The 20826-nt window shown below is 40.7% G+C and overlaps 1 protein-coding gene across 15 annotated transcripts in view; it reads left to right on the top strand.

Moving 5' to 3' along the window:
- The window catches only part of ablim2 (actin binding LIM protein family, member 2), a 100713-nt gene that overhangs the window by 26006 nt on the left and 53881 nt on the right, over positions 1 to 20826 (top strand). For all 15 annotated transcript variants that reach the window (XM_030432091.1, XM_030432097.1, XM_030432093.1 and 12 more), the window contains exon 2: positions 9667 to 9831. In XM_030432091.1, the coding sequence (XP_030287951.1) occupies positions 9667 to 9831 (165 nt within the window). The remainder of the gene's footprint in view (positions 1 to 9666; positions 9832 to 20826) is intronic.

The following is a 20826-nucleotide window of genomic DNA, read 5'->3' as shown; positions in this document are numbered from 1 at the left end:
GCAGCAAAACCCATAATGTGTCATTCATCTCATAATGCTGTCTGACTTTCCTACAGCATATGTGGCACGCGACCTGTACCTTTTTCATAACAAGTCACAGACATGTTATTTAAAAAGCCTCAGCCATTTCTTTAAAAATGTGAGCATTGTGGGTTTTAGAAAATGGTACTCAAACTAGAGGAAATACTGCTCGTATTCAGGATTATTTCCAGTTGGTCCTCTGCTGAGTATTTGGGGCAGCAAGACAGTGTATTGTCAATGAGTCAAATTAAACTACTGATCAAATGTGTTTTTTTTTTTAATCATTTTTGGACAAACAATGGAGCTATATGGCACAGAGGAAGAAGATGTATCAGGCCGAGGTGGGTAGAGTAGATTAACTGTGCTCAAGTAAAAGTACTGTTACTTTTCATAAACAGTTACTCAAGTAGAAGTCAAATTAGTCGTTAAAAATAACTACTTGAGTAAGAGTATAAAAGTACTCACTTAAATAGTTATTTGAGTATTAAGTAGCTTCAATAAAAAGGAAGAAACACCGACACACTTTAGTCTTTTTCACAAGTTTTTAGTAAGTTAAGTAATTATGAGTAATTATGAATTAAGGGTGTCCAAATGCTTTTTCTCAAGAAGTCTACGCAAATAATAGCAAAGGTTTTCTGCATTAAAGCTACTCCAAAAAGTACAATTTACCCAAAAAAGTGACTCAAGTACATGTAACGGAGTTCATGTAACCTACCCCATATATCAGGCTGTGATACACACATAAAACTGGTAGCTAAAATATATTCATTGTTGGTTTGCGTTCCACAGGTTACAGGACCCAAAAGACTTCAGCTTAAACTCTCGAGCAGAACATTTTGAATTGTGTTTCAGGCCTTGATGAATGTCAACCTTACCCCTGGTTTTAGCTCCATTTTGGCTTCCGACAACTTCTCACAAAAATGTCTTACTGTCAGCTTTTTCACTTTGTGAACCAGTTCTCTGGTGATTTGTTTATCTGCATTTTGCAGTTTGCCAGGTAGTGAAATAAATCTTGAGAAAATATATGTCTTTTCAGCTGCTAAATGCTCCACTGTGCTCTAGTCTGTCTGATGTTTGGTGTTCAACAAGGAGTGTACAGCAGCGTCTGATGATAATTCATTAATATTAGTACCTCCTTCCCTCCATACAAGAACCCCCAATTATAGTCATTTTACCCATTTGTAATATATCAATATTGAATAGTGCCCTAAAACACAATTTTTTTTCAGTCACAATGCCAATTATTGCATTTATATTACATTAATTTACTCTTTTTAAAGTAGCAGTTGAATTATCCAGCAGTCTGAGTTAATTGAGGCCACTCAGCTCTCACTTGGTACACTACAGGGAATGAAATGTCCTATAAATGTTGATAATGGCCTCTGTGTTTGAAACCAACCATGTCGCTCACTTCATGCTGAACCTGTGTGGCATATGCCAGCGTTTCTGCACCAGCTCTGCTCAAACAGCTGACACAATGCTTTTCACAGTTTGGCTGAATTCATGAGTCATGGTGCTGCTCTCTGGGCTGAAATGAATGGCCTGCAAGCACACGCAGTTCCAATCCCTCACTGTCGTTTTACTGGAACTCTTTCAGTCCCTCATTCACAGTCAGCTTCCTGCTCATGAACAGTTATTAGCTTTACACACACAGTACATTTATATTAACCTGACACGCCAGATTTGTTTTCGCAGAAGGGTTTGTTACAAAAATCCATCAGAGAAGGAGCTGCTAGAAACTGTTTGGAAAAGGGCAGGTGTTCCGAAAAATACTTGGAATGTGATTGGGGGCTCCATCACTCGAAAACATCTTCTCAATTTTTGACCGGCCGGTGGCCGCAGATTCACAAGATTGAATACCTGTTAATTTGTAAATGACTCATTCTGAGTCACTAGTTATTCCTCTTGTCCTTGTTTGTGAGACTTCCATTCTGCCCATGAAGAAATCAAATTTGTAAGAAGAAATTGCAAAAATCAGAAACAATTTTATAATTATTTCTGTCATTTAGCAGGCAAAATCCTACGCTATTGCCATACAGGAAACTGGATGATTCGGCAAAAACTATGCACAAGGAGAACTTTCTTTTTAACCTCCAGTGCCAACAATTTTAAATTATTTTAGAATCATGCGTGAACGAAAGACTTGACTCTCACAGCATTACCTTCTCTCTTACTTAATAAAGGTCATAATGTCCCACATTTGCGATGAATACTGGTGCTAGATGTAAATCATGACATATGGAAATATCCTTAGTGAGTGTAAGAAATAAAACCTTTTGCTGGTCCAAGCCTCTAGAATGTGAGGAGGTTTTCTTTTCATATCAGTGCAATACCAATAAACCAATAGGCCACATTTCTGACAGGTGAGGTGAAGACATTAATCATCTCATTACTAGTGACAAAGAACTCAAGGTATTGACCTGTTCTCCAAATTCCCCAGATCCAAAATCAATTGAGCATCCATTGGACGTGCCGGGGCATCCAATGGATGGCAAGCAGACATGAATTGGACTTGGCTCTGAGCTGTTGACATATATGAACAGGACCTCTGAGGGTGTACTGGCTGGTATTGAGGCATTGGTGGCCGATCCTTTGAGTCCTGTGGATTGCAAGGTTGGCAATCCATGGATCAGACTTGTTCTGGTATGTCCCGGGGATGTTCAATTTGATAAGGATCTAGGGCATTGGAGACCAGGTCGATGGCTTGGACACCATGTCATGTTCCTCAGGCCATTCCTGATGTGGCCGGGCGCATTGTCCTTCTGGGGGGCCACTACCATCAGGGGATGGCTGATTCAAGTTATGTGGCATCCACACAACATGCCAGGACCTAAAGTTTTAAAAAAATGATCAATGTTATTCACTTAATGTGGGGTGTTTTTGTGTTTGAACAAGAAAGGGCCTGCCCCGAACTTCCCACCAAACCATGAAAAATAGCCCCAGACTGGAAGTATGTGAACATGGTGCAGTGTAGGGTCCTATTGGAGCTCTGACATAGAAGAGATGCAACTAATTTCCCTAACTAGCTGAACTCAAGACAGAAATAAAACTATATTCATGCTGATTGGACCCTCAAAGTGTTTTCACTTGAGGCAGCTACACAGAAATGTTCTAATACAGCCAGCTGCAGTAATGCATGTGATCATATCTATAGGCTGTGTGTTGTCATCCACATGGAAGAAATAATCACTGAGTCATCTGTCACAGGAATGGCAGAAATAATATATTTTCATAAAAAGACCCACAGTCATGGGTAGCAGTAGCATCAGCAGCATTGGTTTATCCAATACAGCACTCGGTAAATAAGTTGACATTTTTCAATGTCCTACTCCTCTCTTCTTTTATGACATGCCTTTGCCTTTGTAAGGGCTGAGCCAACAAGGGTGCATTGGTGTCATCTGCCAATGAAGTCAGATCAGCTTTCCGTACTGCTTGATCTCAGGGTGAGAGGTCAAATGCTGTTCGGGTTTGGTTGCAAGGTTGACTGCACAGGTGGATGTCAGAGCTTCGTGCAGGCAGGAAATATCCTTACTCATAAAGTCTGTGTGTATAATGGAAGTATCATTACATAAGATAGGTAACTCATCATAGCTACTAGCGATTTCCCAGTCATTTCTCTGTTTCTACTACAGGACTTAAGTGTAATAGGTGCACTTGGCCTATAGGCTCTGTTCATGTCTTTTTCTTGGCTTCACAAGCGAGTGAGATAATAGAGTGAGTTTTCTGTTGGAGCTACGGACAGGAAATTCTTAAGCAGTGAAGTAATGGCGATAGAAAGGTATTGCCAGGTGTCAGCAGGGTCTTAAAAAGTCTTCACATGTTGTTAATCATATTAGCAAGTCGCAAGACCTTGAGAGAATGTGAATCTAGCTAATAAGATACTTTTATGTCTTATATGTAGTTTAACAGGTCTTTAAAATGTTGCATATTCTCTGTATGTTCGGTAACTGGGCTGCCCTCTATGCATTTTTGCTGAAGAGGTTCACATTCATTTCAGTCACAAATTTACTACCATAGTAAGTTGACTTGAAAGGAGTCTTAAAACTTGAGTGAACCTGCAGACACCAATTTTTACAGGTTGATTGTTATGACTGAATAAACTAAATGCACTGAAGTTAACTGTCTTTAGACGACAACGCAATTTGATTTGCATTTCCGATTTTCTATCTAAAGAGACATAACATTCATGGGCATTTTGTGCAATATGTTTATCTGTTTACTCTTAAGAAAGTGAAAGTCCCTAAGGTCAACAGCTCGGCCACCACAAAATGATCCTGCTGTGGTAATGTGAGCATTTGATCCCCTGCCCACCCCTGCTGCCTCTGCAGATGGTTCACACCAGGAATGCTGCAGAGCACCATGGGATCCCCATGAGTTTAGGGAACACTCTATTTTTAGGAGGTGCAGGAGCATGGCTTCTTGAAAAGGCATTTTAGATATAACAGCTTGTGTGTTCCACTGTGAAGTGGCCAGCGGTTCCTTATTACAAGTACTGTATATGTAACTTAAAAGCCTTTTTGTGTTGAAGCATTAAGTTATTGCAAGAGAGACTAGGGTCGGGCGATGACTGCTGGATTGGCATATGACAATGTCTACAGTGAAACATCGTAATGGGCGATGACATCGTTGTTTATGCTTTTGATGCAGCTTGTTGCCTCAGTGTTGTCTTAAGTCAGCAGTTGTGTATTAGCTCACCCCTGTAGCCGTTGCTGTTTCCCACCGTTGCTCTGACATGAATCTCCAACTGTCTCACCCTTACCATCAACATGCATCCCTGTGTCAGATTTAAAAGCGCCCTCGTCTCCTCACCACATGTCCGTAATATAAAGCTTAGCTAAGCTGGTTAATGAGAAAATAATTAATGGGACATGGAGACGTAGTGTTAGGAGGGGACACGCCTCTTAATTTTGCTCACTGGTGGGCAGCCTTTTAAATCACGATGTTACGATGGTCAGGGATTAGGAGTCGATGGCCGTCAGCCATCGCCGATGGATGATGGTATAGTTAATCGGCCCAAGCCTAAGAGAGACTGTAGAATTCTATTTCTCTACTTTTTTCAGGGGGATGTGAACAACAAACTGAATGTGTACCTTGAATTAAGTAAGTACTACATAAATGTATGGGTTCTTCCTCCTGAGCATCAGAGAGAGATGTTATATATCTACAAGGTATAGCCACATGCCTATGCAGTTGTATGTACCACATGTGCAGGTGATAAGCTGCAAACCTCCGTCAATGGTCAGTGTATGTTCCCAAAGGCTTCCAGTGGTGTGAGTATATGCAGAGCAGAGACGTAGTGTAGCATTGCTCAGATGGTTGCCTGCCTGGCTGCGACCTTTGAGAAGACGGCATCAGTAGTGGCCATCAGCCAGTGAACAGACACCAGAGCGGCTGATTGATGATATGGACAACTGGGCCTGGAGAAGACAGCACTCTAAAGAGGTATTGGGGGGGGCATGTGCACAGGAGCATGTGCACATGCTCCTGTGCATAGTAGGAAAAGGCTTTTCAAGTGATTTCCATTATTAAGTAATTGCACGCTTGCAAAATAACAAACAAACAGCACGACAGAAACACTAATGAGAGAATAGGCTCCAAAATAAACAAAAGATTCATCTCCAGTGACCAATTCATGATGAGCTGGCTAATCTACTCTGCCTTGATGGCATCGCAACAGCTTGTCTTAATTAGCTGAGGAAATGAATGATTTATTGTGTTTACATTGTAGATAAAGATAAACTTTCAAAGATCACTTTTACTCCTGCTAGTCACCACTCTTCCTGTAATGTTAAATAGAATGATGTCTTAATCTTGAAAGTGATCTATTAATTTTGCTGTGTGGATCTGTTCAGATAATCATAGATAGCAGTTACATCACGGCATCCTGTCCAAAAGAGTTGCACTTTTAATACCAAACAGGGTCAATTTTTAGATTTGTCATATTAAAATAATTTGATCACTCTTTACATTGAACAAGTACTGATGTCCAACATGAGTACCTGAGTACTCATACCTTAGCCTGGGCCAGTATATTGGTTGGCAGATAACTTGGATTGGATAACTACATTACAGGGATAATGTATATTCTGTATATTTTTGAGCCGATATATATCAGTGTCAACATTTGTTTAAACCCCACTTTCGGTATCGCCATCAGCCACAAAAATCCAGTATCAGTATCGGCATACACATGCCCATCCCCAGTGCATGGCACAGTCACTCTGTGTCCTCTATTAAAGATAGAAAACTCAGTCCCTTCCCTATGTCACTTACATCTAATTGAATTATTTTCACCCCCTACTTCCTTTCCTCAATATCCTAAAAGACTATTTTCTCTCATTTACCCAACTCCATCTTTCCCCAAAAACTTTCTTCAGCTTTTGTGAGCACAGAAATGTTAGGGAATTCAGGCCTGAACCTTTGACCCCCTTTGCTTTGAGTTGCTTGCAGGAACAGAAGTGAGTTGGTGCAAAATATGCCTATTTAGGTGTGCGTTTGTGTATCCAGTGTTAAAAATTGTTTTCTTCCTCACTCAGCTGCTGGTGACTTGTGGTATGACCAGGTTATTCAAGTGTGATCTGGGAGATAAAATTGTACCATTGTTACACAGAATATAAATGACTCTGTAGCCTAAAGCAGGCAAACATGTTGGTGCCATCACTGGACTTATTAGGGGGGCACAGCAGAGAAAATGGTACCATCCTTTATCCACAGTTCTTCCCTCAGACTAAGGGCAGAGAGTAGAGGCTCCCCAATTACTTGGAATTTTGAAGTACAAGAAAGAAGAAGATGCAAATCACTGCTAACTAATCACTGCACAAACTGCTAAAACCACCCATGATTCATTTTGTTAGCAAACTATATCAAATGCAAACAGCAAACTTCTCACCACTCTCCCACTGACATATGATGGGACCCTTGTCACAGATCACTACTAGTGTCTTGGTAACTTGTAGCCTGGATGTCTGGAACAACTTGCTTGATTCTACATCTGGCCCTAAAGATCATCTCCTGTGTCCTCTTCATGCCCGCCCTCCTTTTCTATTTGCTGTTTGAAGAGGAAGTATAGACACTGGATCCCCCCCAACAGGTGCAAGGGTGCAGCAATGCACTCCGGGTCGGATTAGGAGGCAGAACCCCTCCCAGCTCCCCTGTGACTACCAATCCCTTCTGCCAGCCCTCCTTCCACCCCTACCGCTTTCGGGCTGTCGTCTTTTCCAGATGGTTGCAATCAACTCGGCCTCAGACCATTTTTACAAGGACTCAAGACTTTCCCCTCCTAAATTCTTGTCTTTATTGGTTAGCATGCCCGCATGTAGCCTCAACACTGGTAGCTTCAAAACAGCCGCACCTCTTACCACCAATAGAATCTAGTCACCAGTGTCCAAAATCCTTCCTCTAGTCTTGATTCGTTTTGGAATTTGCAAGCCAGAGATCAGATTTTGATCTGGACATATGGACTGAATGAAAGCAGCTCTGTGAATTTTAGCATCATCCAAAGAAAGTTTTTTGAAGAATTTCCTTTCTCTATGTTATGATTATATTTGCTCACCCCAAGAATATTTGCTATCACAGATTTTTGAAAATGTTTTGGTGATTATCCTAGATCCAAGAGATCTATGGCTATGTGGCTGTATTTGTCTTGGACAAACAGACACACACTCTACAAAGCTGAAAAAATGGCCTTGTGGCTTCTGGTGGGTGAGAGGTCCTTGTAAAACTTGTTAAAGAATTTGTCGCTTCTATAGAGACTGGAAAGACTTATGACTGTTTTAACTCTCCTGTCGTGTAGCCCCCAGTCAAGTAGGTCACAAATGGGCAAATTCTTAACTTGTATGTCATTTTGGATACTATGGTGTTCCACTTACACAAAATGCATTTTGTAGCTTTGACATGTACCACAGTTTTTCAAATCCATCCTTCTTGAGCCTGAAACAAATATACTTATTAGTCCATGAGGAAGAGGAATGTTGTTGAATGAAGAATGCCTTAATTTTAGCTCTTTACATTACAATATTGGAAAGACCAAAGACTAGACCAGCATCATAGCTCAGACAGGTAATCACTAACTTGATGCCATATTTATACTGCACATTCAAAAGCTTTGATTTGCCACACACAGGAAGCAGGTGGAAACAGCTACAGTGCCAATTGACCATATAGATTATTGGTGTGACAAGACATAGTTTAACGGTTATAACTAGATATATAGTGTAAATGGTTTGCTCACTTGTGAAGAATCAGGCAAACTGTTATTTTTTTTGTGCGTAATGCACAGATATTAGACTGATATCAATTTTCTCACTCATGTATTTCCCAAAATGTTCAACTAATATTTTGAAGTTTATTTGTTTTTTTAAGCAAGAGTGTTGCAAATTCAAGTTAAAGGGTTGGAGTGAGCCTCAAGTTCAACAGTCTCTCGATTCAAACTGAAATATCTCTTTAACTTTATAGGGTGAAAGGTGTCGGGTTGGTTAAATGTTCTTTTCCTCCCTACATAGGGAAATAGAGAATATTGTAGCTTTAACCCTAATCTAAATCAAAATATTTTGCAAATAAAACACCCAATAAACACCCAATGAACTAAGCTAAGCTGAAAGAAGGATAATGTCCATCAGAGAAAGCAGCTCTGTTTGGCTTACAGCTATTATCCTAACATTTACTTCCATCTCTGTCTCTTTCTCTAAATCAGTTCATTTGATGAACTCCTCTTTCCAAGCCCAATTATCAGTAACCATGGAGGCCTGATGAAACCAGTCTGACGACACAAATGTTTCCTGTGAACACAAAGGACCTTTTATTCTGCTGATGCCCCAGTCAGTATTGTAAAGGCTGATCAGTTTAGGATAATATTCTGCCAGGGTTGTGATGAAAGGGGAAAGGACCAGATATTCTGATGGATGTACTGTCAGGGGGGAGATATTAGGCTCTAACAGTGTGTTGCAAACGAGTCAGGGTGCTCTTGTGTTTTTCATTGCTGGTGTTGACATAACTTTTCTTGGCACAAACCTTCTTTCCTATGTGGCACAAGGGAGAGTAACTGATTGAACATTATGTTCCCACATCAATGTTTCTAGGCTTTCTACTTGATATGACTTATCACATTTTGGGGACATAAACTTGTTGACGGTCATTGTGGGGACTCACTTACCTTATGAGGACATAAAGCTGGTCCCCACAATATAAATCATTCAATTTTAGAGTTAAGAGTTTAATTTCAACATCAGGGTAAATCGGGTTTTTTTTTGTGTTTATGGTTGAGGAAATGTAAATCATGTAAATGATTTTAAGACACTGTGATGTCCCATCAAATGATGGAAATACATTTTTTGTCTTTGTGTGTGTGTGCAAGTCTGAAGTGACATCCATCATGATGACTTGGATATTATTGGATTAAAATGTTTTATTGCAATAACAAAAGCTGACACTGCAAGAAAGCAAGATGTGTGTGTTTATTAAAGTAAAAAGATACTTAAGATACTTAAGTTTGAATACCAAAATTGGGACAAACATACTATGTAAAGATAAAGGGGTCACTAAGAGATGTAGATTATTTTATTGATTAATACTACTCAGAAGTAGTTTTTTATATTTGTACACATTTCTCATGTCATATGTCTTTTCCATGTCTCTTTCTGCCACCAGTGTTTCAGCAGCAGGCTGTCCACAGCCCTCTGGAGCAGCAGAGGCAGAAGCAAAAGCATGGAGGAGGTGGACCAATCCCCTGTCAGAACTGTGGGAAGCCCTGCAAAGGGGAGGCGCTCAGGGTCCAGAACAAACACTTCCACATCAAGTGCTTTGTCTGTAAAGGTATGTAACAGCCAGCTATCAACTCTCACCTCTATACTGTCATCCAACAATCAGATTTCTCACAGCCTCGGAAAAGACTGTATCAAACCTGGGACTGGTATGTTGTTTGTAGAGCAGAAACATAGCCTCCAGCAGAACTGTTTACGGGTGTGTAGAACAGACAAAAGTAATATTGACCTCTCGACAATTGTATTTCAAACAAACTCCGCCAACTCATCGCTGACCTACAGCTACTTTAAGAACAGCTAAGCTAACCAACCATGATAGCTTGGAAAAAGCTATCGTGATTGACTAGTGCTGTCATGTCCCCAGTTGGCTAGCATGCTCATCATCTATAGCTCACCAGCAGGGCTATGACATTATGACCAATATTGAATCCACATTTGTGTGTGTGTGTGTGTGTGTGTGTGTGTGTGTGTGTGTGTGTGTTACTGGGTGGGTGACCGCAAGTGTTAGATACTTGAAAGATGAGCATGTTCTATGTGTGTGTGTGTGCTTGCCGGTCGGTGCGAGTGCTGGATTTTTTGTTCTTCTTTTCTTTGCCATGTGACTGTATTTTATTGGAGTGTGTGTTTGCGCCCCTCCCAGCCCGGACCCTCAGCGCAAGCCTCGTGTCAGGCCGCTGTTGTTGTCAACACACACTCCAGTTGCTAGGCTACCAGTGGGGTTGCTACAATGTCGGCAGCTTCCTGGAGTTTATCGCCTTTTTTACTTACGCTGACCAGCAGACTCTCTGTCTGAACACTCCCTGTCAACCGACTCCCCCCCACCTCATGCTCCTCCTCCTCCTCCTACATCTTTTACTCTGTGAATAAGGGAGCACAAGGAACAGGGTTTGAAAACGTGATGCATTAACTGAAATTAATGATCAGCTTGTTTGAGCATTATCTTAAAGTATCTTTCCATTTTGTTGCAACTCCAACCTTATTTTCATAGTTTTGGCCATCATGCCTATCTGTAATAACAACATTGCAGTTTCATATATGTAACAGTGAAGATTTGAGAATTTGGTGACATCACTGAAAAGTCCAATGGGAATGATTCCTTTAGCTGTTCTAGATTTTTAGATCGTAAATGATCAGCTACTTTCGACTGTTGGTGAGAACTCTAACAAGATTTGGCTTCACTGACCAGCTAATGTTTGCAACTACAAAAAAAAAGTTTGTTCATATGAGGAGTGCTCATATATAGTCAGTCATCCCCAGTTGTGGAATCTAAATAAATATTCATGTACTGTGCTTGAGTACAATTTTAAGGTAGTTAGTGGCCTTAAGCTTCAAAGTATGACACTCTACCTACTCCTCTAGCATTTGATGCTATGTCTGGTTGAAGCTTCCTCACGAACCCTTCACATGTTATGACATACTATGATCTTTGGACTGTTATTGACGTCAAATGATCGTGGTTTGGTTATATTTATGCCCGAAAAATAGGGTTAGGAAAAGATAATACTCTGGTATCTACATTCAGTGTTGTAAACTGCACAGTTACATAAATCACTTAAGTGGTGTAAATCACGCCAAGTAGGATAAATAATATAAGTACGTCACTTAGGTCATTTACATACGTTAACTTATGGAACGAGGTGTAGTGTATAACCCATACAGCCACCCCACAAACATAAACCTTTCTGACTCATACTACTGCACAAAAAGGAGGGCTTTAAAAAGTGGTGCTGTAGGGGTAAATACAGCATCAAACTTAGAAACATACGGTCACTGATCAGGCCACTGTATTTGATGCATTGGGAGTGAGAACAGACTGGTTGTGACAACACTGTGATGGTCTAGTCAGGTTTGTCAGGAAATCTTTTGGTTAGGGCTAGGAAAACATCATGTTTTGGTTTACATCCAGGTGTGGACTGACAGGGATCTCAAAGTCCAAGGGATGGAAATAAAATAAAACTGAATAGGATTCAGATCGCTCGCTCTGCAGTTCAAACCTGAACATCAAAGAGAAAACATCTGCATCTGCAGACATCTCTCCAAGTTAGCAGCCAAGCTCAACACAGTATGCTGCTCACTTTTAAGTTAATGTTTTCTTTTTGCACATCTTTATGGATGTCAGTCAGTAGTAAAATCAGATGAAATATCTCCCCCTTTACTCTTTGATTTACAGACCATAAACACTCTGCCAAGGTCTGACTCACTGCACTCTGTCAAAGATGTCAAGATTAACCTGGAAGACAATTGAGCCCATGACCCCTGACCGTATTATTTTAATGGTGCCAATTATAACCAGCCTTCGTGTTAGCCAGCAGACTAACGGAGCCAGACCTGAAGTGAGGAACCTTCAACACTCAGCTAGGCATGTGTAATTAACACCAAGCTGCATTAATGTGTGCTAATGTTAGCCTCTTTAGCATTGGCCAGGTATCAAGATAGCTTTGGGCCTCTAGTAGTAAACATAGCCTCCATGGCCACATGGCTGGATTAACCTACAGCAGGCCTCTTGATCTAAGTGAGGGCCCTCATTGACTCACTTCTCAGTAATTTGGTCAAAGTATCTAGGTATATGTAAAAGGGAAGGTAATAATGCAAGACTGAACACAATGAAAGACACAATAAAAACACAATGGTCAGTTGAGCATCATGACCGGAAAACAAGAAAACAAGGAGATCATTTATTATAAAAGAAGTAAAGATATATTATATCATGGGCATGGGAGCATTTAAAATTAGGGTTGGACAATTTTGATGGAGGTTTGGGGGTTCTCCCCACAACATTTCTTTGTTAGAGTAAGTTTTCTTTCATGTATTCTGGTGCCTTTTAACAGTTTGATACTTTATCTGGCTGACGTAGCATGAAAAAAAGTACTCAGTAGGTCTACATTTTGCTATTTCTAGAGGAAGTGCTCCAGATCACATACTTGAAGATATTTGTAAGCTTAACATGTATAAATTAATTCAATTACTAATTTATGATAGCTTTGTGGCACACGCTCATGATATACTGTGACATTTTTGGCTAAAAATACAGATTTACTAACATTTGAAATAGAAAATAACTTATGAATCAAATTAAATATGAATAGAATTAAATTGAAAAAGGTGAAACAATTAATCATCAACCCTGACCTTTGCCCAGTTGTATCATCAATGTAATGGCAGCACTGCATTAACAGTTAAAAGATAATAATCGAATATTAAAAAACACACTTTTACAGTTAGAGCTTCTTAACACAGAGCACCATACTGTGTTGAGCTTGGCTGCTTCTTCCCGCCTTCATACCCTTCATCCCTTTTTGTTTAGTTAAATTGTTCCTTCTTTACCTCTTCACTTCATCTCTTTATTTCTTAAGTCTCATTAGATAATCATTTTAAAAAGTCGAAATAGGTTTTCTTTGCATCACTTTGCCTCCTGTCCAAACACAACTTTAGCAAGGAAAAGGGATTTCAGGTGACTATCTGGCCATCACATATCTGTTTGCCTGTGGATCTCAGCTAGCAGAGCAGCAGTGGATCTCAATGCAGAGCTGTAGTGAAAAATAAACCAGTTTGCAGGTTTAATGTTGATAACAGGTACAGGCTCTTCAAAGTATAAGTAAATTATGTATTAGCCATTAATAGAGACATTACTTATAAATGATGAAGCCCTCATAAAGCTTATTATAAAGTGGTACACCTGTGTTTAAACCACACATTGTAGCACCGTGCATCAAACTCAGAAGTTTTGTTGAATATTTTGTTGAAACAACAGTCTCACCACCATTTAGTCGTTGTTGTGGAACTTTCACTCAAATCCCATGGTCTGCAAGGAATTTACCCTGCTGTCATGGAATTCCAGATGTTTCTTTTATCATTTGTTTTGAAATTTTTTAGAACAGTGTTATTGCTTCATGTTTAACTTGCTGTTAAACTGCTGCCAACGTGTGATTTACTTAAAAACAAAAAAATGCGACTTTAAATGTTGGCGCTTTTGATGAGCAGTAATTGCTGTTTTTATAGTAGCTGCGGTCAACAGCTAGCGGTGAGCTTAAGAAAGCGTGTTTTATTTAGATACCAACTGCGGCTGTCTTTGTATATCCTGTTGTGTCTGCTCTTCAGACGCCTTGAAGCCAACACTGAGACACCATCAATAGCAGAGTGCTGCACACAGCAGCACAACAACCTGGCAAAGCAGCTCGGAATCCTAATCTGTTTTTGCTTACGTAAAGGGGCCATCACATCATCCAAATAGCATTCGAATCCAGCGGGGAATACTCAAATGTGAAAATATGCGGTCACACCCTCATGTCGAAATGACTGCTCGAAAACAGACGTATGTAGAGTTTAAGAGATGGAATAGTGATTTCTATTAGATGCAATCTCCAAACACAAGAGTGGTGTCTTTTATTGCCCTCCACTTGCCTCTCCATAAAGTTGAAAACAGTTTTATTCATGTAGTGGGCATAGTCTGCCAAAATGGGCTGCTTCTCATTGCCACATACACGTCATTTTGGGGGGAAAAATTTAAATAAATATATAAAAAAAGCTTATAAGATACAAGCTCAAAGACACAGTTAATCTCTTGCCTTGAGTTGGTGGATGTTACTCAAGATCTTAGGATGCCAGACTTTGACTCGGCCAAATTCCGGATTTCTGATATCACATAAAAAGGAATTTCTAGTGTTGGGAAATTCAACAAACAGCTCTGGTTTAGATGTGCTCTCTGTAGTTCTCTCCAGTGTCTCTCGCTGCCACTAGTTCCTTAAAGGACGCCAAGTGGTTTAAACTCTTGTGTGTTCGTCCCACAAGCACATAGCTCCCAAATCTGGCAAGATGGATCTGCGAGATGCTTATCAGGCTACCTTGTAAGGTAAGATTTGGGTATTTGATGAATGTACACCCAGAGATGTGGGTAAAAGTTCTGAAAAACTGGAAAATAGATCTTCAAGCTTAGATTCCCTAGTACATGGTTTTCGGTAGAACACGCATTCTTTTAGGTCAAAGCATTAACAGCACTCATCCATTGAACACAATCAACCTCTTGGAGAACTGGTACTTGATTTATAGCTGCTCAACATATTTGACCAAACATGTCGGTTTGTACCCGTCATTGTCCTTGTTTAATGTTTCAAAGCCCCATTTTACAACACACACAATACCATACGACACTTTAGGCTCCAAAATAACATCAGGGCCAATTAATTCCAAGAGTCCCAACTTTGATCACCTGAGCTCGATCCTTTAACAGTCGCAAAGTCAACTCAAGGTCCACTTTATCTCTAGTTTCGAACTGCATGACCCTATTGCCAAAAACCAACTTCGATATTTGATGAATGCGTTTCACTTTAACAGCACATGGCAGCGACAGTGACTCGCATGTCTATGACGGGACACGAACTGCGACCTCCTAATTGAAAGTCATACTTCATACCATCATCCACCACTCCAACCTTCACAACCTCACCGTCTACCTCTCCACATAAAGGGCTTGCCCTTTAACTGCTTCGTTCTTGCATTGCCACTATGATCGTAGTAGTTATTTGGGATAGTGGGGATTGTCTTTATAAGATAGAGTTAGCTCAGACTCAGAATTGGCAGAACCTCACTTTGATGCCAACACTTTTTTTTAGGCCGAAAGTCACGAGTGCTCAGAATGATCAAAGGTTGGAAAATGTACTGTTCCATGACAACTGAGCTAATTTAATCTGCTAATGAAGACAATGTGATATAGTTGAAAGCTGTGAAAACAAGTCAGGAAGTGGATCTTGAGTTGAAATTGTTTCATCAGCTACTGCTTTCACCTATTGTCAAACTCTCAAAAACATTGCTGCTTTGTATTAGAGGGATGTAGACAATTAACCCACAAAGATTATAATTGTAAAACTTACATCTATTTCTCTATTTCATGCAGTCGGTCTTCCTTTGAGGTTTGACAGATTTATGGATTGCTTTGTTTTCGTACAATGACCAGGCCTGAGTGCGTTTCTTCCTGGAAGTCAGCTTGGTAAACAGACGCTGCTGGCCACATGTTGAAGTCCTGATGGTGTTATAATAGCAGATGGTTGTGATGTTCTCAGTAGGGTGTTGGCTTTTGGATTTGTCTCCTTCTTGGAAGCCGAATGACTAGAACAGAGCCATGGGGAGTGTATGTGTGTGTGTTCGTCATCGGGCCGGGAGTACTGACCTCACACACTTGTGTGGGGTGAAAGAAAAGCATTCACGCACACTAAAAACGGAGTTGAATGACAGTCTTTACATGCATGCCATACTGTGCAAATGATACACTTGAATAATTACAGATAATTTTATTTTAAAATGTTTATGGAATTAACAGATTTTTAAACAGGTGTGGTTGTGGTGAGTCAAATTGCAACAGCTTGAAAAATGCAACACATCCTCAGACCGAAATGACTGAATAGGTCGCTTGCCCATGACCCCTAAAACAACATAAATCCCCATCTCCTAAACAGCAGGACCATCACACTGATGCATAAAAGGCGAAGCGGACCATTGTGCAATAAAATGATTTATTTATTTCATTGATGTATGTGTTTATTTTAGAGGAACAGTGCAATGCCTCTTAACTGTACCAGAGTTAGCGGAAAGTTTATTTATATCACACACCTACTTGGCTAGGTTTAGGTTATACAACTTTTTCAATCAGGAGAGACTAGTCAATGACGTGAAGAAAATGTTTATCATAGCAGATGATATGTGACATATTACTGAAGATGATGTGTGATAACATATCTTGTCAGAAAGTCTTTGTGGTTGAAGGATCGTCTGCCCTGAGCAGCAGCAAGACGAATCGCCCCATAGAGTCCAAACACCGGTGGTATTTTGAGACAGTTGGGCTGATGAAATGATGAAGCTGATGAAGTTAATTCATCTGCAAAGACTGAGCGGTAATAGGGAGGTGGATGGCAAAGGACTGTCAGAATACGCACTAAGAGATACCCGGGATCGAATTTCTCCGGAGTAGGGCTAAGGTGTGCACGCCTTGCCCTCAGGTGGGCTGCGATGACTTGTGACAGCGGCCAGCCAGTGACGACCCCTGTCTCCATCTCAAACATGCATCAAACCAAGTCCAGTTTAATAGACCAGCTAGCTAAACTGTCAGCCTGTTTGCAGCCTGTCTCAATCTAGTCAGTAATGAAAATGCACACATATACATGAACAACATAAATCCTCAACAACATTCACTTCTTGTTGAACAATGAGTATGTCACGAGATATAGTGTAGTCCAGTGGTTCAGACAATGGACAGACCTCCCCTGCTTGTTGCCTCATTAGATGCCTGCTTGCAATTTAAAGCGAGTCTGCACCACTGTTAGAGCAATCAACCTGCCAGGAGTAGGAACCTTGAATTTCTTTTCCTCTCGCATTTACAGGACTTCCCGTAACTGGTCCGATCAATACCAGCAGGCTGGTCAATAATACATACAGTAATATAGTCAAGGTCGTGGAATAGACAAGTTAATAACAAGTCCCTGTTCGACGCCCCCTCCCACCCACATACAGCCACACGCTCACACGTTTATGATGAGTCATTGTAAAACATGAGGTGCAGTCAAGGTCCCATATTCATAGCAGGGAGCACATAGCCCATGTATATTTAACCCTGTTCACACTCACACACATGCACAGTGGGAGTCATTGTGAAACACGAGGTAGAGTCAAGGTCACACTCATCTGAGGACATAGCACGCATAGATATAATATGACACCATATCATACCGTGATGTAATTTCTCAAGGCGTATTGTGTTAGAAAGACACATCTTCCGTATCTCTTTTGCACATACACACACTCACACACTGGACGTGCTCTCTCGGATGTGCCTTTTTTATTTTAATTCTCCGAAACAAGCTCAGGCCTGCTGAATTGGATTAGGCCGCATTACATCTATCTTACATGACATGCAAATTCAATTCATTTGTAGTGTGCCGTATCCTGTATTGTCCTCCTCAGTGGAAGGCGTGACTGAGTTGCCTACACACACAAACAAACACGCACACACACACAGACACACAGAGAATGCATAAATAAGCATATCTGTGCATGCTACCACGTGGAAGAAAGTTGCTAACAAGCTCGGAGGAAAAATAGTAAATATATCAGTTAATGCCAAACAATTCTGTGCTAAAAGCAGTTCGACTTAAAGTTTACAGTACGACTGATAAAGGAGACTGATCTATGAGGCCAAAAGACAAGAATGAAGCAGAGTACGGCAATATGAACGCCATCTTGGCAGAACTCAGATCGCACCGTGAGGAGTTTGAGGCGCTTCAATCACAGAGCGCCTCACTCAATTCACAGATTAATGAGGCGCTGTCAAGATCTCAAGCGACTCATAGCTGACAAACTGAGAATTAGCATTAGAGTCTTGTTTCTAGCGACACCCTGGATCTACTTGGGTCACCACCCACTCCTGAGAAATATATGTTGCTCTTTGGCTGCTAAATGCTACTTTTGTCTGTTTGTCTGCAAATAGTGTTCTGTGCCTAGTGCTTAATTGGCTACCTGCAGCGCCTAGAAACAATTTAATTAGCTCGATAAGACTGAACCAAAGCAATGTAAAACTGCAGCTGTAAAACCAAAACTGGTCAAAGACGCTAAAACGCTAGAGTTGAGGGGAACTACAGTGACGAGTTACAACTCCTGTAGCTACTGTTTTGCAAATGACTCATTTGATTATTTTCATAAACTTATTTGTTTTGGTTGCCACCGAAGGCCTTTAGTTTTGATACAGATCTGGCTCTAGTTTCATCTTGATTAGTTGCAGCATGTCCAAGCCACCACATCCATTCCTCTTACCTCCCCAGACTGTGCTTGTACACGAGTAAAACAGATGCGCTATATTTTATTTACTAATCACACATTTGTTGCACATCATTCCACTCGAGCGTGTAACTCCCTCGCTTACTCGACATGCTGAACTGACGGGAAAGGAGGACAGACTTGGCTCTGAGATCCTCAGGGGCGGAGGGAGCGGATTCAACAGAACACTGAAATCCTCCGAGAGCCTCCGCGTACATTATGTAAGTGGTTTCACAGTGCATGAGATAAGCCCAAGAGATGGAAGTAATTTGACCTTTAACCTTGCAGTGCACCCTGCACCTTTACACTCTCATTGGCAACATGAGAAGCACTAGTCTTGTCAGCACTGTTATTGTTTGAAATACAGTTTATTCTTTCGGTGTTTTCCTGCCTCTGAAGTACAAACCATCTCACAGGCTTACAGATATTACAGAAAGTCATGAAGTATAATGATCCCAAAGAATCACCCAAACTCATACTGTTCTATTCATGCAACACTCTGTCACCACACACCTGTAGTTCAAAAAGGTCAAAACCCCGGAAGTTTTATATTGCTGCAGGGCGCGCAGCTCGACACATTCTGTTCTCCTTAGCTGAGTCTCAGGACAGAACGACTAATTAACTGCATTATGATCTCATCCACCGCCGGCCCAAGTGCTGGGCTGAACACACACACACACCCTCGGTTGTCATGGGGATGGAATGGTTTCAAAATGATGAAATTGCTGCTTGAACATAACATTTAGTTGAATTTTGAACCGTGTTCAAGGCTGATTCTGATACTTTTGTATTTGTATCGTGCGGGGAACATTGTTTCTGTACTTTTTCCATGTCTTGGCTGAGTTGTTGAGGTATTTGCTTTCACTGTCAGTATTGCATCACGATAAGGGTGGAAAGCCTTTACGACACCAAAACTCCCCCCTAAAAAACTAAAGAAGATGGAATTGTTCAATTATCTTTTATGCCATGGACTGGAGAATCTCATGTATCATTTCCTTTGGTTGCAGTCTGGTGTTGAACTATTTCTGTGAGAGCAAAGCAAAGTCCCCCCTCAATTAAACCTGATTTACTGACGCCTACATCCAAGTCTGCTTCATTTCTTCAACCTCTGCCTGGCTTTTAACAGGTCCAAAGGAAATGAAGGATTAAGGAAAGACAGATAGGAGGGATGAGAGCAACAAGAAAAGGATGAGTGGAAGACAGCTTTGATTGTTTCCATTAGCGATGATGGATAAAAAAGGAAAAAGCATCTTCTAACTCCCTCCCATTTATGTAATGCACTCAGACGCAAACTGTTTGATCTGCATTAGAGGAATTTTTTGCCTCTGCAGTACCATGTTTTGTTGTGCAGATGGAAAGAATAATAGAAAGTAGTGGGGTTTGCTGTCACCTTTAAAAGGATGTAGTGCCTTTTGGTAGTGTTAGCATGATCAATGATAAATGAGCTCCCACTTGAGCTCATATGGGCTCTGCGGCTGAGCTGCTTAAGCAGTTACTGTACGATAAAGCAAGAAGAGGAGTCAATGTGCCAACTGGCAGTGCAGATATAAATATACAGGGATTCAAGATGAGCTAATGGGAAGCTGTGTCTGACTGAGGATTCCTGTCTCCATCTCTTCCATATCTCTATATCTCTTACTGTAAAGCATAGCTGTTTTTATTCCAAGTCAAGTCTCAAGTCATTTGAAAGTCTAGTCTCAAGTTTGCCAGATCAAGAATTATCAAGTCTTGAGTCTGTCAAAAAAAAAAAAAAAAACTTGTTCAGACAACTAGAAGTCCAAGTGAAAATTCTACTTGTTCAACATCGGTCCAAGTCAGGTTTCAGCTCAGTCAAAAACATCTCAAGCCAGTCAAGGCAGGTTCATGTGAAGTATTGTGAGCAAGTCTCAAGTTAGGTTTCAAGTTTTTTTGAGACAAGTTCAAGTCAAGTTTCAAGCCTGTCAGATCAAGAATCAAGTCATTGAAGACAAGTCAAGTCCTAATTTGTCAAAATAAGTCTCAGGTCGTTCGAGACAGTAACAAGTCTGTTCCGAAGTCAGTCAGTGCAAATCCAAAGTCATGTGTGCGATCTGTTGGAGCCAGTCTCAAGTCATATAAAGCAAGTCCAAGTCTTTAGTCACTCTATACAAGGCAAAGTTTCAAGTGATTCATGACAACTACAAGTCTGCTCCCATGTTTGTCAGAGCAAGTCTCAAGTCCAGTTTCAGGTCTATCAGAAGAAGTCTGAATTGGTTGAGTGTCAAGGTAT

Source organism: Sparus aurata, chromosome 10 (genome assembly GCF_900880675.1).
Source record: "Sparus aurata chromosome 10, fSpaAur1.1, whole genome shotgun sequence".
NCBI lineage: Eukaryota > Metazoa > Chordata > Actinopteri > Spariformes > Sparidae > Sparus > Sparus aurata.
The sequence above is the reverse complement of the archived record's forward strand: the minus strand, read 5'-3'. Positions and strand labels throughout refer to the sequence as shown.